Source organism: Mobula birostris, chromosome 32 (genome assembly GCF_030028105.1).
Source record: "Mobula birostris isolate sMobBir1 chromosome 32, sMobBir1.hap1, whole genome shotgun sequence".
Classification (NCBI taxonomy): Eukaryota; Metazoa; Chordata; class Chondrichthyes; order Myliobatiformes; family Myliobatidae; genus Mobula; species Mobula birostris.
Window position 1 is genome coordinate 21905497 of NC_092401.1, and position 19745 is coordinate 21925241.

At 43.2% G+C, this 19745-nt stretch overlaps 1 protein-coding gene across 1 annotated transcript in view; it reads left to right on the top strand.

Moving 5' to 3' along the window:
- Positions 1 to 19745, top strand: part of LOC140191295 (uncharacterized) — a 93790-nt gene that overhangs the window by 49508 nt on the left and 24537 nt on the right. Inside the window, exons 15-18 of the mRNA XM_072248570.1 lie at positions 3476 to 3561; positions 4596 to 4682; positions 7369 to 7543; positions 15825 to 15944. Coding sequence (XP_072104671.1) covers positions 3476 to 3561; positions 4596 to 4682; positions 7369 to 7543; positions 15825 to 15944 — 468 coding nt within the window. The remainder of the gene's footprint in view (positions 1 to 3475; positions 3562 to 4595; positions 4683 to 7368; positions 7544 to 15824; positions 15945 to 19745) is intronic.

The window sequence follows — 19745 nt, forward strand, 5'->3', positions numbered from 1 at the left end:
AATGTGTGTAGGGACTGTGGGGAGTGAGTCTGGAGCTGGCGCAGTGTACGGTGTATAGTGAACAGTGGGGGCTGAGGCTGGGTCTGTGTTAGTTTGGGGTGTGTAGGGGAGTGAGTCTGGAATACTGTATCTTTTTGGAGATCAAAGGATCTGCCACAAAACGAATCCCCGCCACTCCACTCAGAGAGATCCCTGGAAGAAGTTAGAGTACCTGCTATCTCCCGTTTCCAAGGTAACCTTGTCCACGGGTGACCCCGGGGAACAAACGGGTCCCCTCAGAGCTGTTTCATCTCCCTAAATTTTTTCTATCTTCTTTCGGGTGTTCCTGTTCGTGGGTGCTGTCGTTAGGGGATCAGCAGGCCGAGTCCAAGCGGGCGGTGTTGATCCAGAATTATTTTTCCGATTCCCTTTCTGGGGCTTGCCGTTCCTATTACCCCTTTTACCTGTCTGTTAATTGTTCTCTGCAAAGGATGTAAATACTTCAGACAAACAGAGACTCAAAGACATACAATTGTATCCTCCATATAATTTTCTTTCCCTTTTCCATTGGCCAATGGATACAGATTCTAATCTCAAGGTCTCAGTTGCCTTAGTTTTAATACCGTCCTTTAATTGCCTTCGTTTTAATACTGTGCTTTTATCAGAGCTCTCAGGCCCTTTCTTCCAAAGCCTGTCTTGTTCTGAGTCTGAAGTCAGAGATGGTCACCAGCTGGTATGGGGCAACTCCACTCCCTCCCCCAGTCTGACTTCTATCTTTCAAGCAAGTCTCATGGATGGGTACGCCGGTCCGATGGTGATGATAAGAAAGCTTCTCCGATGGGTTCATTAGGATCCCGTATTGTAGGGATCCCATCCTCATCGCCAGATTCTAGAAACATAGAAAACCTACAGCACAATACAGGCCCTTCGGCCCATGGAGTTGTGCCGAACATGTCCCTACCTTAGAAATTACTAGGCTTACCTATAGCCCTCTATTTTACTAAGCTCCATGTGCCTATCTATAAGTCTCTGAAAAGACCCTATCATATCCACCTCCACCACCATTGCCAGCAGCCCATTCCACGCACTCACCACTCTTTGATTAAAAAAATCTAACCCTGACTTCTCCTCTGTACCTACTCCCCAGCACCGTAGACCTGTGTCCTCTTGTGGCAACCATTTCAGCCCTGGGATAAAGCCTCTGGGTATCCACACGATCAATGCCTCTCATCATCTTATACACCTCTATCAGGTCACCTCTCATCCTCCGTCACTCTAAGGAGAAGAGGCCGAGTTCACTCAACCTATTCTCATAAAGCATGCTCCCCAATCCAGGCAACATCCTTGTAAATCTCCTCTGCACCCTTTCTACGGCTTCCACATTCTCCCTGTAGTGAGGCAACCAGAACTGAGCACAGTACTCCAAGTGGGGTCTGACCAGGGTCCTATATAGCTGCAACATTACATTTCGGCTCCTAAATTCAGTTCCACGATTGATGAAGGTCAATACACCATACGTCTTCTTAACCACATTCTGTTGGAGAATTTAGTACTGATCAAACACAAAGTAGGCTTGAAGCTTGTTACCGCCTTAACTTGTGAATTTATGGGGAATCTTTCCACATGTCTCCATCAACATGAGGTTACAATTCAAATTTATACAGTAAATCTAATCAGGAGGTCAGCCCGTCTCCAAACACTGTTTCCGCAATTTATACAACATTAGTACCTATCCAATAGGTTACTCGTAAACACAAAATACTCTGCAGATGCTGGGGTCAAAGCAACACTCACAACACACTGGAGGAACTCAGCAGGTCGGGCAGCATCCGTGGAAACGAATCAATTAACGTTCTGGCCCGAAATGTTGACTGATTGTTTCCATGGATGCTGCCCGACCTGCTGAGTTCCTCCAGCATGTTGTGAGTGTTCCAATAGTTTACTCATTGCTCAGAGTACCAAACAAGCCACTAATCATGTTGTCTCTCAGACGATTTGCACCCATACAATCGGTTCCTCATTTATGACATGATCTATTGTTTGTTAAGACAAAGAAGGTAGTCCCATTCTGTTTTTTTTCATATTCTTCCCACAATTCTGCTAACTCCCAGTCCTCAAGCCTATTCCTCCACAAGAGGGTCATGTAGACCTCCATTCCCCACCCACCCTAAACTCCACAACTCTGCCCGATTCCCGGCACCTTTGGTGTCCAAAGAACTACAATGAACCTTGAATTTACATAGTAGTCATTTACATGGCTTACTAAATTCCAAAGGTCTGTAGCCTCTGATGAGGAATTCCTCATGACTCCAGAGCCCCAATCCTGAGACTGATCTCAGACACGGGCAGCTCACCCCAGATGCTCAGACCACTGGCTCCAGTCCTCAGGTCAGTCGCAGGAGGAACAGGTTAGGCTGGTCTCTGTGAGTGGTGGGAAGGCGATGAGTGAGCAGAGAATGGGATTGTAGAGATGGGGGAGTGTAGACAAGGGGTTATTTAATGTATAAAGAAGATAATTAAATTCAGCACCCTGTCACTTGGTGCTGAATGGTCTCACCCCAGCCCATTGAAACAACTTTACATCAAACATGGGTCCTGATGTCACACACAGAAAATGTTGGAGGAACTCGTCGGTCAGGTAGCATCTAATAAGAGAAATAAACAGTCGTCATTTTGGGCTGAGACCCTTCATCAGGACTGGAGAGGAAGTGTGAAGAAGCCAGAATAAGAAGATGGGAAAGGGAAGGGGACAAGCTGACAGGTGATTGGTAAAGTCAGGTGAGGGAGAATGTAGGTGGGACGGGGAGGGGTATGAAGTAAGAAGCTGGGAGGTGAGAGGTGGAGAGAGTAAAACGGGACGAAGAAGAGGAAAGCTTATAGGAGAGGAGAGTGAACTGAGGGAGAAAGGTGAGGAGGAGGGACACCAGAGGGAGATGATAGGTTGCTGAGGAGAAGAGAAGGGATAACAGGAGAGCCAGAGTGGGGAACGGAAAAAAAGAGAAGGGGGAGGGTGAGAAATTACTGGAAGTTTGAGAATTCAGTGTTTATGCTGTCAGGTTGGAGGTCAACCAGACAGAATATGAGGTGTTGCTCCTCTAACCTGAGAGGGCTAATCACTTACCCATTTAACTGGTTTCATGGCTGTGCAGATGTTTACAAATTGTCCCTCCCAAACCAACGATGAGGCCTATATCAACATTTCCACATTAGTGGGCTTGTGCAAACATGACAAGTACAATGCCAACCATGGTATCAGTTCCTTTGGGTGCTAGTGGGCGTGGGCTTGGGCGAGGCATTCAGTTTTTCTTGGGGTCAAGAAGATGTGGCGTCAAGTCACAGTACGGTGTGTCTGGGTCTGATGCTGCTCATTGTGGGAGTACATCAGCCTGGAGTTACAGAGATCAGCGCTTCCCTGCCTGATCGGTGAACACCAGGAAGGCAGTGGTAGAGTTGCCAGGTGGATGCACAGATCTCTAAAATGCCATTTTCATTCCAGTGGATCCACTTTCCTGTCCTGTCTCTGAGAAGCAGAACTCTACACTGTCGCAGTGCAACTTGAATTATCCAGCAAACGCCCAGCAGGTATGAGAAGTTCTTCTGATGTTCAGTCACTCTGTTTCTCCAAGGAGCAAACTTAACTTCCATTATCCCCAGATGTGGATCTATTCGAATATTTTCCTGCAGACGCAGTCCTCACCAGAGTCAGCAGTGTTTCTTGGGCTGTCAGTGACCATGTGGGTACCGAAGAGAATTAGTTTTAATTTGGCATCATGTTCAGCACAGATATTGTGGGCTGAATGGCCTATTCTTGTGCTGTACTGTGCTATGATATGTGTATTATGGAAAACAGAGCTAGAGAGGAGCAGATGTGAAGGGAGGGAGTGTGGACTGGGTAGAGAGGGCATAGGAAGGTCCAGAACTAGTGGGCAGAGTCTGAAAGTTAGGGCCACGCCTTTCAGGAGTGAAATTTGAAAAGACTTGTACACAAAATGGTGGTGGAAACTAATAATTAAACACCAAAATAAACTAATCCATTCTGCCTACACAACGTCCATATCCATGATTCTCTGCACGTTCCTGTCCTTATCTAAGAGTTCTTAAATGTCTCTATCATGATGTAAAGAGAATATAAAGGAATGAGTTTAACATTAGCATCAATGGGAGTTTGAGGGTCAGCATAGGCTCAATGGGCTGAAGGGCTTGTTTCCATGCTGTCTGAATTCATGACTGAATTTCAACTCGATCAGCTGATCATTGGTCCATGGCTCTGGAGAGTTTGGCCAAGAACTGTACCACAGTTCTGCCAGACCCTATAAAGCGTGTTGGAATGCTCTGAGACTGCGAAGGGCATTGGATAAAGGGTCAGTATTATTTTAGGTCGTTCCTTCCCATTTTTCAATGTTCAGAGGTGTCCTTTCATTGACCCCATGACCTCCAGTAAGAGTTGCCCTTCTACACTATGCCGGAGTCACCTGTGAAAGGCTTCATTTTCAGACTTTATTTTAAAGGCTTCGTCATCAGACATTATTTTTTTTCAGATTGCTTGTTACTCTTGATTATTTCTGTTTGTTTGGTTGTCCTAGTACATTTAACTGTTGTCTTCTTCCTCTGCCCAGTTAAACTCTGCAGAAGACGTGCTGAAGTTAGCTGATTGCTACCATGATAAAATCTGTCAGAATTTCAGTGGGACAAAGGATACCAAGGTAAGGAATTAGAAGCCCAACAATTTTATCCTGTGGTAAAAATGGTGTGTTCCTGAGGTGGAGAGAGTAAAGAGGATATTTACAAGGATATAGTCAGGAGGATTTTGACTGAGGAATGACTGATACAGTTGGCTTTCTTGGAGCAGAGAGCACTGAGGATATATAAAGTTCTGTTCACCTCTCCAGAAACACCAGTAACAATGGACAAGAAGTATTTGGAAGAAAGTTGGGAAGGAAGTTGAACAGATACTTTCCTCAGTCAGAGGATCTTGAATACATTGTCAGAAAGAGAGGCAAAGATACAGTATCTAAAAAGTACACTACTTGGGGGGGGGGGATTTTTTCTGCCAGAACTGGCAAGGTGATTTGTTGTTTTCACATTATAATCTATAAGACGAGGTTGGGCAAATTTGGGTCTTTTCTCTGGAGCATAGATAGAGTAAGCAGTCAGAATCTTCCTCCCAGGGTAGAAATGCCAAATACTGTAGGATATGCATTTAAGGTGAGAGTGGGGAAGTTTAAAACAGATGTGTGGGACAGGTGTTGGATGTCACGAACAGGCTGCCGGATGTAATGGTGGGAATAGTGGTGTTGAAGACTCTATTCAATAAACGCATGAAGTTTCAGGGAATGGAGGGATATACTGTAGATAATGTGGATACAGAAGAGAAATGGTTTAATTTTGGCATCATGTTCAGCACAGATATTGTGGGCTGAATGGCCTGTTCCTGTGCTATGATCTGTGCATTAAGGGAAACAGAGCTAGAGAGGAGCAGATGTGAAGGGAGGGACTGTGGGGTGTAGACAGGGTAGGGAGAGCAGAGAAAGGTCCAGAACAAGAGGGCAGAGTCTGAAAGTTAAAGTCATGCCTTTCAGGAGTGAAATTTCAAAAGATTTGCACACCCAGCTAGTGGTGGAAAATCAGAACACTCCTCAGTGACCCATCAATTTTGGGTCAAAGTTGGATTCCAGACCCGAGATGGATGGATTTTGTTAACTGAAGGTAGTAACGGGGTGGGAGAATTATCACCAGATGGAACTAGGTTACATGGGTTTTAAGGAATGGCGGAATGTTCTTACAACACCTTTCTCATCGATTCATAGGAAATTCACAACACAACATTGCTCTTGCCCCCACAATGTCTGCACTGGGATGGTTACCAGAGGATGAGGGACAAAAAAAAGGTGGAGAAAGCAAATGGGTTGGGAAAGTGGGAGCAGTGGAACAGAAGGCAATGGAGTAAGAGAAGTAGTCAAAGTTGGAAGTGAAGGGAGAGAAAAAGGGTGTTGGAGTAGATGGGAGAGAAAAGAGGAACATAGGTGGAGAAAGATTCAACAATTAATACAGTAGAAATAAAAAACAGAAAGGCATACAAATCCTTTATTGGAGAATAGAACTTGTTAAAGGAAAACTAATAGAACTGCTAATCAATTAAATTTATTAAAGGGGTACATATACGTCACCATACACAACACTGAGGTTCATTTCCTTGCAGACATTCACTGGAAAATGAAGACATACAATACAATTTATTAAGAACTATAAATAACAAAGAGTGACAAATGACAAATGTGCAAAAGAAAATAAATCCTGGAAATAATGAAAAATGTAAATAAGTAATACTGCGTCGTAGAGTCCTTGAAAAAGGGTTTGTTGGTTGTGGAATCAGTTCAGTGTTGAGAATCACAGAATAAAGTTTATCATCACTGACATGTCATGAAATCTGTTGTTTTGAGTAGTTGTACAGTCTAAGACAAATTATTATAATTTGACGGTCTTCATTTTTGATGGGCTCTATTGGGTTTCTTTGTTTTGTGGCTGCCTGTAAGGAAATTAATCTTAAGGTTGCATATAGTATATATACTTTGATATTAAATGTACTTTGAACTTCAAAATTATTATAAATAAACCATGCAAAAGTGGAATAGTGAGGTTCACAGACCATTCAGAAATCTGGTGGTAGTGAAAGAAGCTGTTCCTGAAATGTTGAGCGTGCATCTTTAGGCTTCTCTACCTCCTTGATGGTAGTTATGAGAAGAGAGCATGTCCTGGTGGCGATGGTCCTGAATGATGGATGCTGCATTCCTGAGGCACTACCTTTTGAAGATATCCTCAGTGGTGGGGAGGGTTGTACCATGATAGGTCTGGCGGAGTGTACAACCCTTTTCAGTCTCTTTCAAACCTGTTTTTAGAGCCTCCATTCCAGGCAGTACTGCAACCAGGCAGAATTCATTGCAGAAATCTGCTGGAAGGTTTGGTGACATACCAAATCTCTCAAACTCCTAATGAAGTCTGACCACCAATGTGCCTTCATGATCACATTAACGTTTTGGGCCTAGAATAGAATCTCGAACGTTGAAACCCAGGAACATGAAGCTTCTCCCTCTTTCCACTGCTAGTCCCTACTAAAGTAGAACATGCTGGAAATCTCAGCCTGTTTGGCAGTATCGACGGAAAGAGAAACAAGTCAACATTTTATGTTAGTCACCCCTCCACAGAACTGGGGCAAGAGCAAATGGAAATTGCTGGACTCTGCAGGTCAGCCAGCATCTGTGGAGAGGGAAACAGAATTAATGTTCTTACTCAATGACCCTTCAATGGAAAACCAGCATTTTCCATTTTTTGACATCCAGCATCTGTAGTATTTTGCTTCTCAATTTATTAAGTGTTTCTTTTCATCTCTAGGATATGACGACGTTTGTAAACAATGTTCTTAACAGTTCGCGGCTGGATAGCATGGACAACACTCAAAGGCTGAAGGTGGTATCGGCCACAGTGGACCTCTTGGAGAACATGGCAATGGCCATTGCTCTGAAACAAAACACTTCAAAACCACAGACCATAGAAACAAGCTCTTTTGGTAAAGTATTGGACACTGAAAACATTGACCACTGGAGCAAAGGTCCTCATTGCTAGTTATCGAGTCTGTGAAACTGGTTTCAAGTTAAGGGAAGGAAATGTGGAGATTAGTTTCTAAATAATCATTTGGATTTGGAAATGATCAGTATGTTGACTCTTGATAGAAATCTTTGTTTAATATGTCTAAAGTTTAAATATCAACCAAGCGACAGGAAATAATGGAAGAAAGGAAAATGTTGGAAGTAGTTGACTGGTCAGACAGCGTCCGTGGAAAGAGAAACAGTTAATGTTCATGTTGAAGAAGTTAACTGTTTCACATTCTAATGTTTCTGCCTTATTTCTGATTTCATGAGGTTGCTTTGAAAGGCTGTGCTGAAGCATGCTGTGTCACTGATAGTCAGTTCTCATGTGTTGCAACTGTTATGACATCTTCTCAGGAAATCTGATAATGAGATCACTGTCAGCCAGGTTTCCTGTTCCCCAGAACTCTGCAGAAATGATTGATGGAAGAGGCTGTTTCTTGCTTGTATGGTGCTGATTTTGCCAGCAACTGAGTGTAGTCCCATTCTCTCTGTTCTCACCCTCACTGCTGTCTGTAGAGCACAATGTCTAGGTTCCTGTCCAGTGCAGAACTGAGGCATGGGACAATCTGTCATCTGCTCTGTTGGTGTGAATACAAGGCACTAAATCATAGAAAAGGAGAAGAATTATACCAAGAACATAAGAAATCGGAGCAAGAGTAGGTCATCTGGCCCATCAAGCCTGCTCCACCATGCAATAACATCATGGCTGATCTGGCCATGGACTCATCTCCACCTACCTACCTTTTCCCCATAACCCTTAATACCCTTACTATGCAAAAATCTATCCAACTTTGTCTGAAATATATTTACTGAGGTAGTCTCCACTGCTTCATTGGGCAGAGAATTCCACAGGTTCACCACTCTTCAGGAATCAAAAGCAGTTCCTCCTCATCTCCATCCTAAAACTACTTCTGCGAATCTTGAGGCTATTTCCCCTAGTTCTTGTCTCACCTACCAGTGGAAACAACTTTCAGGCCTCTTTCCTAGCTATCTCTTTCATACTTTTAAATGTTTCTATAAGATCTCCTCTCATTCTTCTGAATTCCAGTGAGTACAGACCCAGGTGATTTAATCTCTCCTCACAGTCTAACCCCCTCATGTCTGAAATCAACCTGGCGAACCTCCTCTGCACTGCCTCCAAAGCCAGTATATCCTTCCTCAAGTAAGGAGACAGAATTGCATGCAGTACTCCAGATGCGACCTCACCAGTATCCTGTACAGTTGCAGCATAACCTCCCTGCTCTTAACTTCAATTCCTATTGCAATGAAGGTCAATATTCCATTTTCCTTCTTGATAGCTGGTTGCACCTGCAAACCAACGTTTCGTGCACAAGCACTTCCAGGTCCCTCTGGACAGCAGCATGTGGCAATATTTTTACAATTTAAATAATAATCTGCTCTTCTAGTTTTCCCTCCAAAGTGGATAACCTCACATTTACCAATGTTGTACTCCATTTGCAAGATCCTTGCCCAATCACTTAAACTATCTACATTGGCATGCAAAAGTTTGGGCACCCCGGTCAAAATTTCTGTTACTGTGAATAGTTAAGTGAGTAGAAGATGAACTGATCTCCAAAAGTCATAAGGTTAAAGATGAAACATTCCTTTCAAGATTTTAAGCAAGAATAGTGTATTATTTTTGTTTTGTACAATTTTAGACTGAAAAAAAGGAAAGGTGCACCATGCAAAAGTTTGGGCACTCCAAGAGATTTGAGCTCTCAGATAACTTTTACCAAGCTCTCAGACCTTAATTAGCTTGTTAGGGCTATGGCTTGTTCACAGTTATCGTTAGGAAAGGCCAGGTGATGCAAATTTCAAAGCTTTATAAATACCCTGACTCCTCAAACCTTGTCCCAACAATCAGCAGCCATGGGCTCCTCTAAGCAGCTGCCTAGCACTCTGAAAATGAAAATAAATGATGCCCACAAAGCAGGGGAAGGCTATAAGAAGATAGCAAAGTGTTTTCAGGTAGCTATTTCCTCAGTTTGCAATGTAACTAAGAAATGGCAGTTAACAGGAATGGTGGAGGTCAAGTTGAGGTCTGGAAGACCAAGAAAACTTTCTGAGATAACAGTTCGTAGGATTGCTAGAAAGGCAAATCAAAACCCCTGTTTGACTGCAAAAGACCTTCAGGAAAGTTCAGCAAACTTTGGAGTGGTGGTGCACTGTTCTACTGTGCAGCGACATCTGCACAAATATGACCTTCATGGAAGAGTCATCAGAAGAAAACCTTTCCTGCGTCCTCACCACAAAATTCAGCATCAGCAGTTTGCAAAGGAACATCTAAACAGGCCTGATGCATTTTAGAAACAAGTCCTGTGGAGTGATGAAGTTAAAATAGAACTTTTTGACCACAATGTGCAGAGGTACGTTTGGAGAAAAAAGGGTGCAGAATTTCATGTAAAGAACACCTCTCCAACTGTTAAGTATGGGGGTAGATCGATCATGCTTTGGGCTTGTGTTGCAGCCAGTGACACGGGGAACATTTCACTGGTAGAGGGAAGATTGAAATCAATTAAATACCAGCATATTCTGGAAGCAAACATCACATCATCTGTTAAAAAAGCTGAAGGTGAAAAGAGAATGGCTTCTACAACAGGATAATGATCCTAAACGTACCTCAAAATCCACAATGGACTACCTCAAGAGGCGCAAGTTGAAGATTTTGCCATGGCTCTCACTGTCTGCCGACCTAAATATCATCAAAAATTTGTGGATAGACCTCAAAAGAGCAGCGCATGCAAGACGGACCAAGAATCTCACAGAACTTGAGGCCTTTTGCAAGGAGGAATGGGCGAAAATCCCCCAAACAAGAATTGATGGACTCTTAGCTGGCTATAGAAAGTGTTCTCAAGCTGTGATACTTGCCAAAGGGGGTGTTACTAGGTACTGACTATGCAGGGTACCCAAACTTTTGCTTCGGGCCCTTTTCCTTTTTTGTTATTTTGAAACGTAAAAGATGGAAGTAAAAAAAATCTTGCTTAAAATATTAAAGAAATGTGTCATCTTTAACTTTATGCCTTTTGGAAATTAGGTCATCTTTTACTCGCTTAGCTATTCACAGTAAAAGAAATTTTGACCAAGGGTGCCCAAATTTTTGCATGACCATATAACAATTACAGCACGGAAACAGGCCATCTCGGCCCTTCTAGTCCGTACTCTCACTCAGTCCCACTGACCTGCAGTCAGCCCATAACCCTCCATTTCTTTCCTGTCCATATAGCTATCCAATTAAACTTTAAATCGAACCTGCCTCAACCACTTCCGCTGGAAGCTCGTTCCACACAGCCACCACTCTGAGTAAAGAATTTCCCCCTCTTGTTACCCCTAAACTTTTACCCTTTAACTCTCAACTCATATCCTCTTGTTTGAATCTCCCCCACTCTCAATGGAAATGGCCTATCCACGTCAACTCTATCTATCCCCCTCATAATTTTAAATACCTCTATCAAGTCCCCCCTCAACCTTCTACCTTCCAAAGAATAAAGACCCAACTTGTTCAACCTTTCTCTGTAACTTAGGAGATGAAACCCAGGTAACATTCTCCTAAATCTTCTCTGTACTCACTCTATTTTGTTGACATCTTTCCTATAATTCGGTGACCAGAACTGTACACAATACTCCAAATTTGGCCTTACCAATGCCTTGTAGAATTTCAACATTACATCCCAACTCATATACTCAATGCTCTGATTTATAAAGGCCAGCATACCAAAAGCTTTCTTCACCACCCTATCCACATGAGATTTCACCTTCAGGGAACTATGCACCATTATTCCTAGATCCCTCTGTTCTACTGTATTCTTCAATGCCCTACCATTTACCATGTATGTCCTATTTTGATTAGTCCTACCAAAATATAGCACCTCCCATTTATCAGCATTAAACTCCATCAGCCATCTTTCAGCCCACTCTTGTAACTGGCCCAAATCTCTCTGCAAGCTTTGAAAAGTTACTTCATTATCCACAACTCCACCTATCTTAGTATCATCTGCATACTTACTAATCCAATTTACCACCCCATCATCCAGATCATTAACATATATGACAAACAACATTGGACCCAGAACAGATCCCTGAGGCACACCACTAGACACCGGCCTCCAATGTGACAAAAGTTATCCACCACTACTCTCTGGCATCTCCCATCCAGCCACTGCTGAATCCATTTTACTACTTCAATATTAATACCTAACGATTGAACCCTCTTAACTAACCTTCCATGAGGAACCTTGTCAAAGGCCTTACTAAAGTCCATACAGACAACATCCACTGCTTTACCCTCGTAAACTTTCCTTGTAACTTCCTCAAAAAATTCAATAAGATTTGTCAAACATGACCTTCCATGCACAAATTCATGTTGACTATTCCTAATCAGATCCTGTCTATCCAAATAATTACATATACCATCTCTAAGAATACTTTCCATCCTTTTACCCACCACTGACGTCAAACTCACAGGCCGATAATTGCTAGGTTTACTCTTAAAACTCTTGTTAAACAATGGAAGAACATGAGCAATACGCCAATCCTCCAGCACCATCCCCGTTTCTAATGACATTTGAAATATTTCTGTCAGAGCCCCTGCTATTTCCACTCAAGGAAACTTCCCTCAAGGTCCTAGGGAATATCCTGTCACGACCCGGAGACTTATCCACTTTTATATTCCTTAAAAGCGCCAGTACTTCCTCTTCTTTAATCATTTTAGTTTCCATAACTACCTTACTTGTTTCCCTTACCTTACACAATTCAATATCCTTCTCCTTAGTGAATACTGAAGAAAAGAAATTGTTCAAAACCTCCCCCATCTCTTTTGGCTCCGCACATAGCCGTTCACTTTGATTCTCTGAGGGACCAATTTTATCTCTCACAATCAATTTGCTATTAATATAACTGTAGAAACGCTCTGGATTTATTTTCACCTTACTTGCCAAAGTAACCTCATATCTTCTTTTGGCTTTTCTAATTTCTTTCTTCAGATTCTTTTTACATTCTTTATATTCCTTCAGCACCTCATTTACTCCAAGCTGCCTATGTTTATTGTAGATCTCTCTCTTTTTCTAAACCAAGTTTCCAATATCCCTTGGAAACCATGGCTCTCTCAAACTTTTAACCTTTCCTTTCAACCCAACAGGAACATAAAGATTCTGTACCCTCAAAATTTCACCTCTAAATGACCTCCATTTCTCTATTACATCCTTCCCATAAAACAAATTGTCCCAATCCATTCCTTCTAAATCCTTTCGCATCTCCTCAGAGTTAGCCTTTCTGCAATCAAAAATCTCAACCCTGGGCCCAGTCCTATCCTTCTCCATAATTATATTGAAACTAATGGCATTGCGATCACTGGACCCAAAGTGCTCCCCAACACATACCTCTGTCACCTGACTTACCTCATTCCCTAACAGGAGACCCAACACTGCCCCATTCTCTACTTGTTACCTCTATGTACTGCTGCAAAAAACTATCTTGCACACATTTTACAAACTCCAAACCATCCAGCCCTTTTACAGTATGGGTTTCCCAGTCTATGTGTGGAAAATTAAAATCTCCCACAATCACAACCTTGTGCTTACTACAAATATCTGCTATCTCCTGACAAATTTGCTCCTCCAATTCTTGATCCCCATTAGGTGGTCTATAATACACCCCTATAAGCGTTACACCTTTCCCATTCCTCAATTCCACCCAAGTAGCCTCCCTAGGCGAGTCCTCTAATTTACCCTGCCAAAGCACCGCTGTAACATTTTCTTTGACAAGCAATGCAACACCTCCCCTGCTTGCCCCTCCAATTCTATCACACCTGAAACAACGAAATCCAGGAATATTTAGTTGCCAATCACACCCCTCCTGCAACCATGTTTCACTAATAACTACAACATCATATTTCCAGGTATCAATCCATGCTCTAAGCTCATCCACCTCTCTTACAATGCTCTTAGCATTGAAATTGATGCATTTAAGAAACTCTCCACCTCTTACTCTCTGTTTATCCCTAATGGTGCAAACAACTTTGTTATCTTTTTCTTCCTTCTCCCCTACATCTTCGGTCTGAGTGCTCCCATTCTCTGTCCCTGACAGAGACACTGTATATGACACTGTATATCCCTCTGCAGACTCTCCATATCTTCTGCACAATTTGTTTTCCACTCAATTTAGTGTCATCGGCAAATTTAGATATACTACACTTGGTCCCCTCTTTCAGATCATTAATGTATATCAAGAACAGTTGTGGGCCCAGTACTGACCCCTGTGCACACTGCTCGCCACTGATTGCCAACTAGAATAACATTCATGCATCCCAACTCTCTGCTTTATATTAGTTTATCAATCGTCTATCCATGCTAATACATCACCCCAACTCTACGCATCCTTATCTCATGGATAAGTCTTTTATGTGGCACCTTATTGAACGCCTTCTGAAAATCCAAGTAAATAACGTTCATCTGTTCCCCCCTATCCACTGTGCTCGTTATATTCTCAAAGAACTCCAGTGAGTTTGTCAAATAGGACCTGCCTTTGCTGAATCTATGCTTTGTCTGTCTGATGGATCCATTTCTTTCCAGATGCCTCGCTATTTCTTCTTTATCGATAGCTTCAGGCATTTTCCCAACTACAGATGTTAAACTAACTGGCCGATAATTATTTGCCTTTTGCCTACATCCTATTTTTAACAGTGGTGTGACACGCGGCATTTTCCATTCTGCTGGGACCTGCACAGAGTCCAGAAAATTTTGGTAAATTATCACCAAAGCCTCTACTATAACTTCTGCCATTTCTTTCAGTACCCTGGGATGCATTCCATCAGGACCAGGGGACTTGTTCATCTTCAGGCCCACAAGTTTGTTCAGCACTACCTCCTAGTGACAGCTATTGTATCGAGGTCCTCACCTCCCATCGCATCCATATCGTCTCCCTTTGGCAAGTTCGATGTGTCCTTCACTGTGAAGACCGACACAAAATAGTCATTCAAGGCCTTGGCCATTTGCTCATTTCCCAATATTAATTCCCCTTCTTGTTCTCCAAGGGACCTCCATTCACTTTAACCACCCTTTTCTGCTTTATATTCCAGACAAGATGTATCCCTAAACCCTCATTCACATTATATAAGGAGTTATTTAATTTCTTTGTGACCTCACTGTCTGCAAATCTCCCACTCCAATGTGTTCACTGCCATTGTAGTATCATAGGAGCGTTGTTGTGCAGGTCATTTTGCCCATTGAAACCATGCTCGGTCTCGACAGGGACATTACAGTCTGGTCATCCTCTGTTTCTTGATTGCCCTGTACACTATCTCTCCAACACTCCCATGTGTTTTCCCATTTGAAAACTTGGGATGAAATGCTTCCACTTCCTATCCAAGCAGTGAGTTCCTTGACCACTCTCTGTGTGGAAAGGATTGCCCTCCTGGCACCCCTGTTTTAACAATAGTCACCTTTAAACCTCTGTTTGTTGGTTCTCCCTCCTTCTTTAATGGAAGAACTTTCTCTTCATTAACTCTACCCAAACCATTGACAATCTTGAAGATTTTTATCAAATTATCTCTCAACCTTCACTGCTAAAGAAGAACAATGCCACATTCTCTGGTCTGTCAATGGATCTGATGTTCCTCATTGACTGCATCTTCCTGCTCTATCTTCACTGCACTCCCTCTAAGCATGGTAACCAAACAAAAAGTAGCTCAATCATCTTTTATGTTAATTCCACCACACTTCAAAAGTAACATGTAGGAGGACGTTCTGAAGTTGAGAAAAAGACTGAAGTCATGAAACTTCAGTGTTCCTGATATAGGAGTGGCAATCCTCACTATCTCTGGTAAGGAGTGAAGATCACTGTCTGTGCCAAGGTTGAGAAGTGCTGGTAAGATATTAGACCTGGTGAACTAACATATTTGAGCCAGAATTTATCATTTTACCTGCTTTTGATCAGGGCCACCAGTCAGTGAAGACCATGCATGAGTATTTTCTCTCAGTTCTGTGGGAGCTGAGACTAATTGTTTTCTTACTACAGTAAGCTAACTCAGCCAAGAAAGCCCAGTTGCAAATTGTATCCATCAGATGGGATTCTCAGAATGCCTGAACAAGACCTTGCAGAGAGGCATTGATTAAAGAGTTATCAGCAGAGGCAGAGTGAGAGAGAGAGAGAGAGAACATCCTTTTTGCCACTGAATGCTTCACCTTACTTTGCCTTTCCTCATAGTTCTTCAGGTCAAGGTGCCTGAAAGGAACACTGCGAGTGCAGACCAACTGGTGAAATTGGAAACTCAGAATAATTCCTTCGAGATTTACTGGAGAACTATTGCTGGAGAAAATAACACTGGTAAATTTTCTGTCTCTTTCCCATGCTTGTGTACATGGTATAAGAATGAGTTTTACAGACTCATTCACAGGGGATGTTCTACCTTGCCCAAGTTGTTGACTGAACTATTAATCTATGGGATCAGTCTGTGTTCCCCTACGTCAAAATATGCTGCTGTGTTTGGTCTTATTGTGTAATCCTCAGTGAAGACAATTCTGCCTTGAGTAGAAATCAAATGTAGTTCAGAATGAGCAGTGCTTGGCCACTGTTTTTAATCCATGTGTAATCTGACATTAAGATTGAATTTATGGTATCAAACTCTGTATTAACCTGAGAGACCACTGAGGCAGGGCAGGTTCTGGGAGTGGTGACTGTGAGTCATATGCACAGCCCCATCATGACCCCAAAAGTTCAACGTAATGATCCGGTCATTCGAGCTCAAATCAAGCAGTTTCCACAGTTAGTGATCCTCACTTGCTTTTTAGGGCTCAAGTATGTTGAATTTAAAGTGGGAAACTGTGCGCTAGCCCATATGGCTCATCTTGCTTGTAGAGGCTCTTTCAAAGAGCTCTCCGTGTGGTCCCATATCCCTGCTGACTTTGCAAAGCCCTCGGGCAGTGTATGGATTGTTTCTTGTTTTCTCTGATCACTAACTCTCCTCTTTCTATTCAAATTCTTCAGTATTATTAGTGCCTCTTTCCTAATCGCCTCAGAAACAACCTCAGTCCTGAATCCCCTTCCATCTTCTGCCCCCTTCCTTACCAGTCCTGATGAAGTATCTCAACCCGAAATATCAATTTGTTCCTTTCCGTAGATGCTGCCTGGTCCACTGATTTCCTTTGACATTTGGTGTGTGTGTGTGTGTGTGTGTGTGTGTGTGTGTGTGTGTGTGCGTGTGAGTGTGTTGATACCTCCTGCTCAGGACTGTCGAAGCTGCATCCTCTCTAACATGCTGGTAGAGAGAGTTTTATTTGGGTTTTTAGCGCTGGAAATAGTTACATTCTGACACGTCTCATTAGCGGGACAGAAGCATGGTAGCATTGTGTATTCCAGGGAGCAGCTGATTGAACTTATGCCGGCTGGTTTAGCGAGCAGAGCGGCAGACACCCCTGCTGAAATCTGGAGGAAAATACACAGAGGATGCAGAGGGGGATCACAAATTCGAGGAAAGAGGACCGGGTCGAGACAACAGAGATTTATGGAGAAGAGGAGTTCAGTGGGTAATAACATGGACGAGTTCACGGTGCTAGCCAGGCGTCAGAGAACATTTCGGGAGTGCAGAGTTATGTGTTTCACTGGAACGGGGCTGCATGAGGACATACCCGATCAAATCTCCTCCATGGACGGCTTCCAGACCGTTCGGGCTGACCGGAAGTGCACTGAGAGCGGTAAGCGTAAAGGAGTTGAGTGCTTACTGTTCTGGTTAACAACAGATGGTGCAATCCGGGTCATATTACGATCGAGGAACGTATTTGTAGACCGGATATTGAACTTTTTGCTGTTGGACTTCGGCCATATTCCACCGAAATACAACACTGGGCGGCACGGGAGGTCGCTCCTGCCTGTGGCCATCGAACTTGCAGATCCTCCCGTGGAGGGTCAGACACCCTGAGCCAATAGGCTGGCCTGGTCTTATTTTCCATCTGGCATAGTTTGCATTTTGTTGATTGATTGTTTGTGGTTTTTGTATTGCTATATTTATGCTGTATTCTTGGTTGGTGCGGCTGTAACGAAACCCAATTTCCCTCAGGATCAATAAAGTATATCTATCTATCTATCTATCTGTTGTTATGCCTTCCTACCCTCCTTGGTGTTGGGTGCAGTAATCTCATTTCAAAGACCTCCTTGGTTTTCATCCAGTCCAAGTTAAAGCTGAGGATCATATTAGTAACCTCTCAGCTTGCCTTGCCCCTTGTGGGATGGTTCCATGCTTGCTCACCAGCAATCCTCATTCCCAATCATTGAAATATCTGCTCTGCTTTTTGGAGTAATTACTGTTAATTTGGGTTTCAGTACCTGCTGTTTCTGTACTCTGGCTCTGACACCGTTCCTCTTTCTAAGTTCCTCACAATTTACTTTTTTTCCAAGTTTTGAGTCATCATTGTGGGTGGTTCTTTGTTATCAGGTGTTAACCTTGTGAGATCTGGTGCTGGACATGCTGAACAGTCAGACAGCTCCTCCCATCAGTTGGAATGATGCAGAGTGGGGATGTTGCAAATAGTGAAAGATTTCCATCTCTATATCACCCTCACTTCCCAATTGGGATGACCCATAGCATTCTGTGATCTTGGAACTGTGGTTACCGTACAGATGCAGGACAATTTCACAGAGATGATCCCACAAAAGAAATGCGGTAATCACTAGAAATCTTGTTTGGCAAAGGTAGGTGGAGGCCAGAGCTCTGGCTTGACCCTTTGCACCTATTCACATCAGGATCCTGTGTGTTCACTTGAGACACCAGACTCTTGTCAATGTCTGGTCTAAGAGATGCAGTCCTGGTGAAGCGTCTCAGCCCGACACGTCAACTGTTTATTCCCCTCCATGTATGCTGCCTGACGCGCTGAGTTCCTCCGGCATTTTATGTGTGTTGCTAAGAGATGCAGTTCTCAGTATGGACTGGAGTGCTTGCATTAATGTCACTGGGCTGAGTGAGACGAGGGACAGTGAAAGTGTGTTGTTTCTCATTGACAGACATAACAGAAAAGCAGGGGTCTTTAGTCAGTGGTGTTAGCGTATAACTTTTTAAAAAGGAGTCTGCCTATTGGAGGCAAGGGGTTAAGGGATTATAGCTTAGCATGCTGTCCGACTATTGGATGGTTTTTGGGCTTTGGGGGGAGAGGAGTGGCTTATTAGTTTAGATTTTTTCGACTGGGCAGTCCTGAGAGGTTTTCCTGTTAATCTAATGACTTAGACGAGGGAATTAAATGCAGCATCTCCAAGTTTGCGGATGACACGAAGCTGGGCGGCAGTGTTAGCTGTGAGGAGGATGCTAACAGGATGCGGGGTGACTTGGATAGGTTAGGTAAGTGGGCAAATTCATGGCAGATGCAATTTAATGTGGATAAATGTGAGGTTATCCACTTTGGTGGCAAGAACAGGAAAACAGATTATTATCTGAATGGTGGCCTATTAGGAAAAGGGGAGGTGCAACGAGACCTGGGTGTCATTGTACACCAGTCAATGAAAGCTGGCATGCAGGTACAGCAGGCGGTGAAAAAGGCGATTGGTATGCTGGCAAGAGGATTCAAGTACAGGAGCAGGGAGGTTCTATTGCAGTTGTACAAGGCCTTGGTGAGACCACACCTAGAGTATTGTGTGCAGTTTTGGTCCCCTAATCTGAGGAAAGACATTCTTGCCATAGAGGGTGTACAAAGAAAGTTCACCAGATTGATTCCTGGGATGGCAGGACTTTCATATGATGAAAGACTGGATCGACTAGGCTTATACTCTCTGGAATTTAGAAGATTGAGGGGGGATCTGATAGAAACATATAAAATTCTAAAGGGATTGGACAGCTAGATGCAGGAAGATTGTTCCCGATGTTGGGGAAGTCCAGAATGAGGGGTCACAGTTTGAGGATAAAGGGTAAGCCTTTTAGGAACGAAATGAGGAAAAACTTCTTCACACAGAGAGTGGTGAATCTGTGGAATTCTCTGCTACAGGAAACAGTTGAGGCTAGTTCACTGGCTATATTTAAGAGGGAGTTAGATAAGGCCCTTGTGGCTAAAGGGATCAGGGGGTATGGAGAGAAGGCAGGTACAGGGTTCTGAGTTGGATGATCAGCCATGATCGTAATGAATGGCGGTGCAGGCTCAGAGGGCC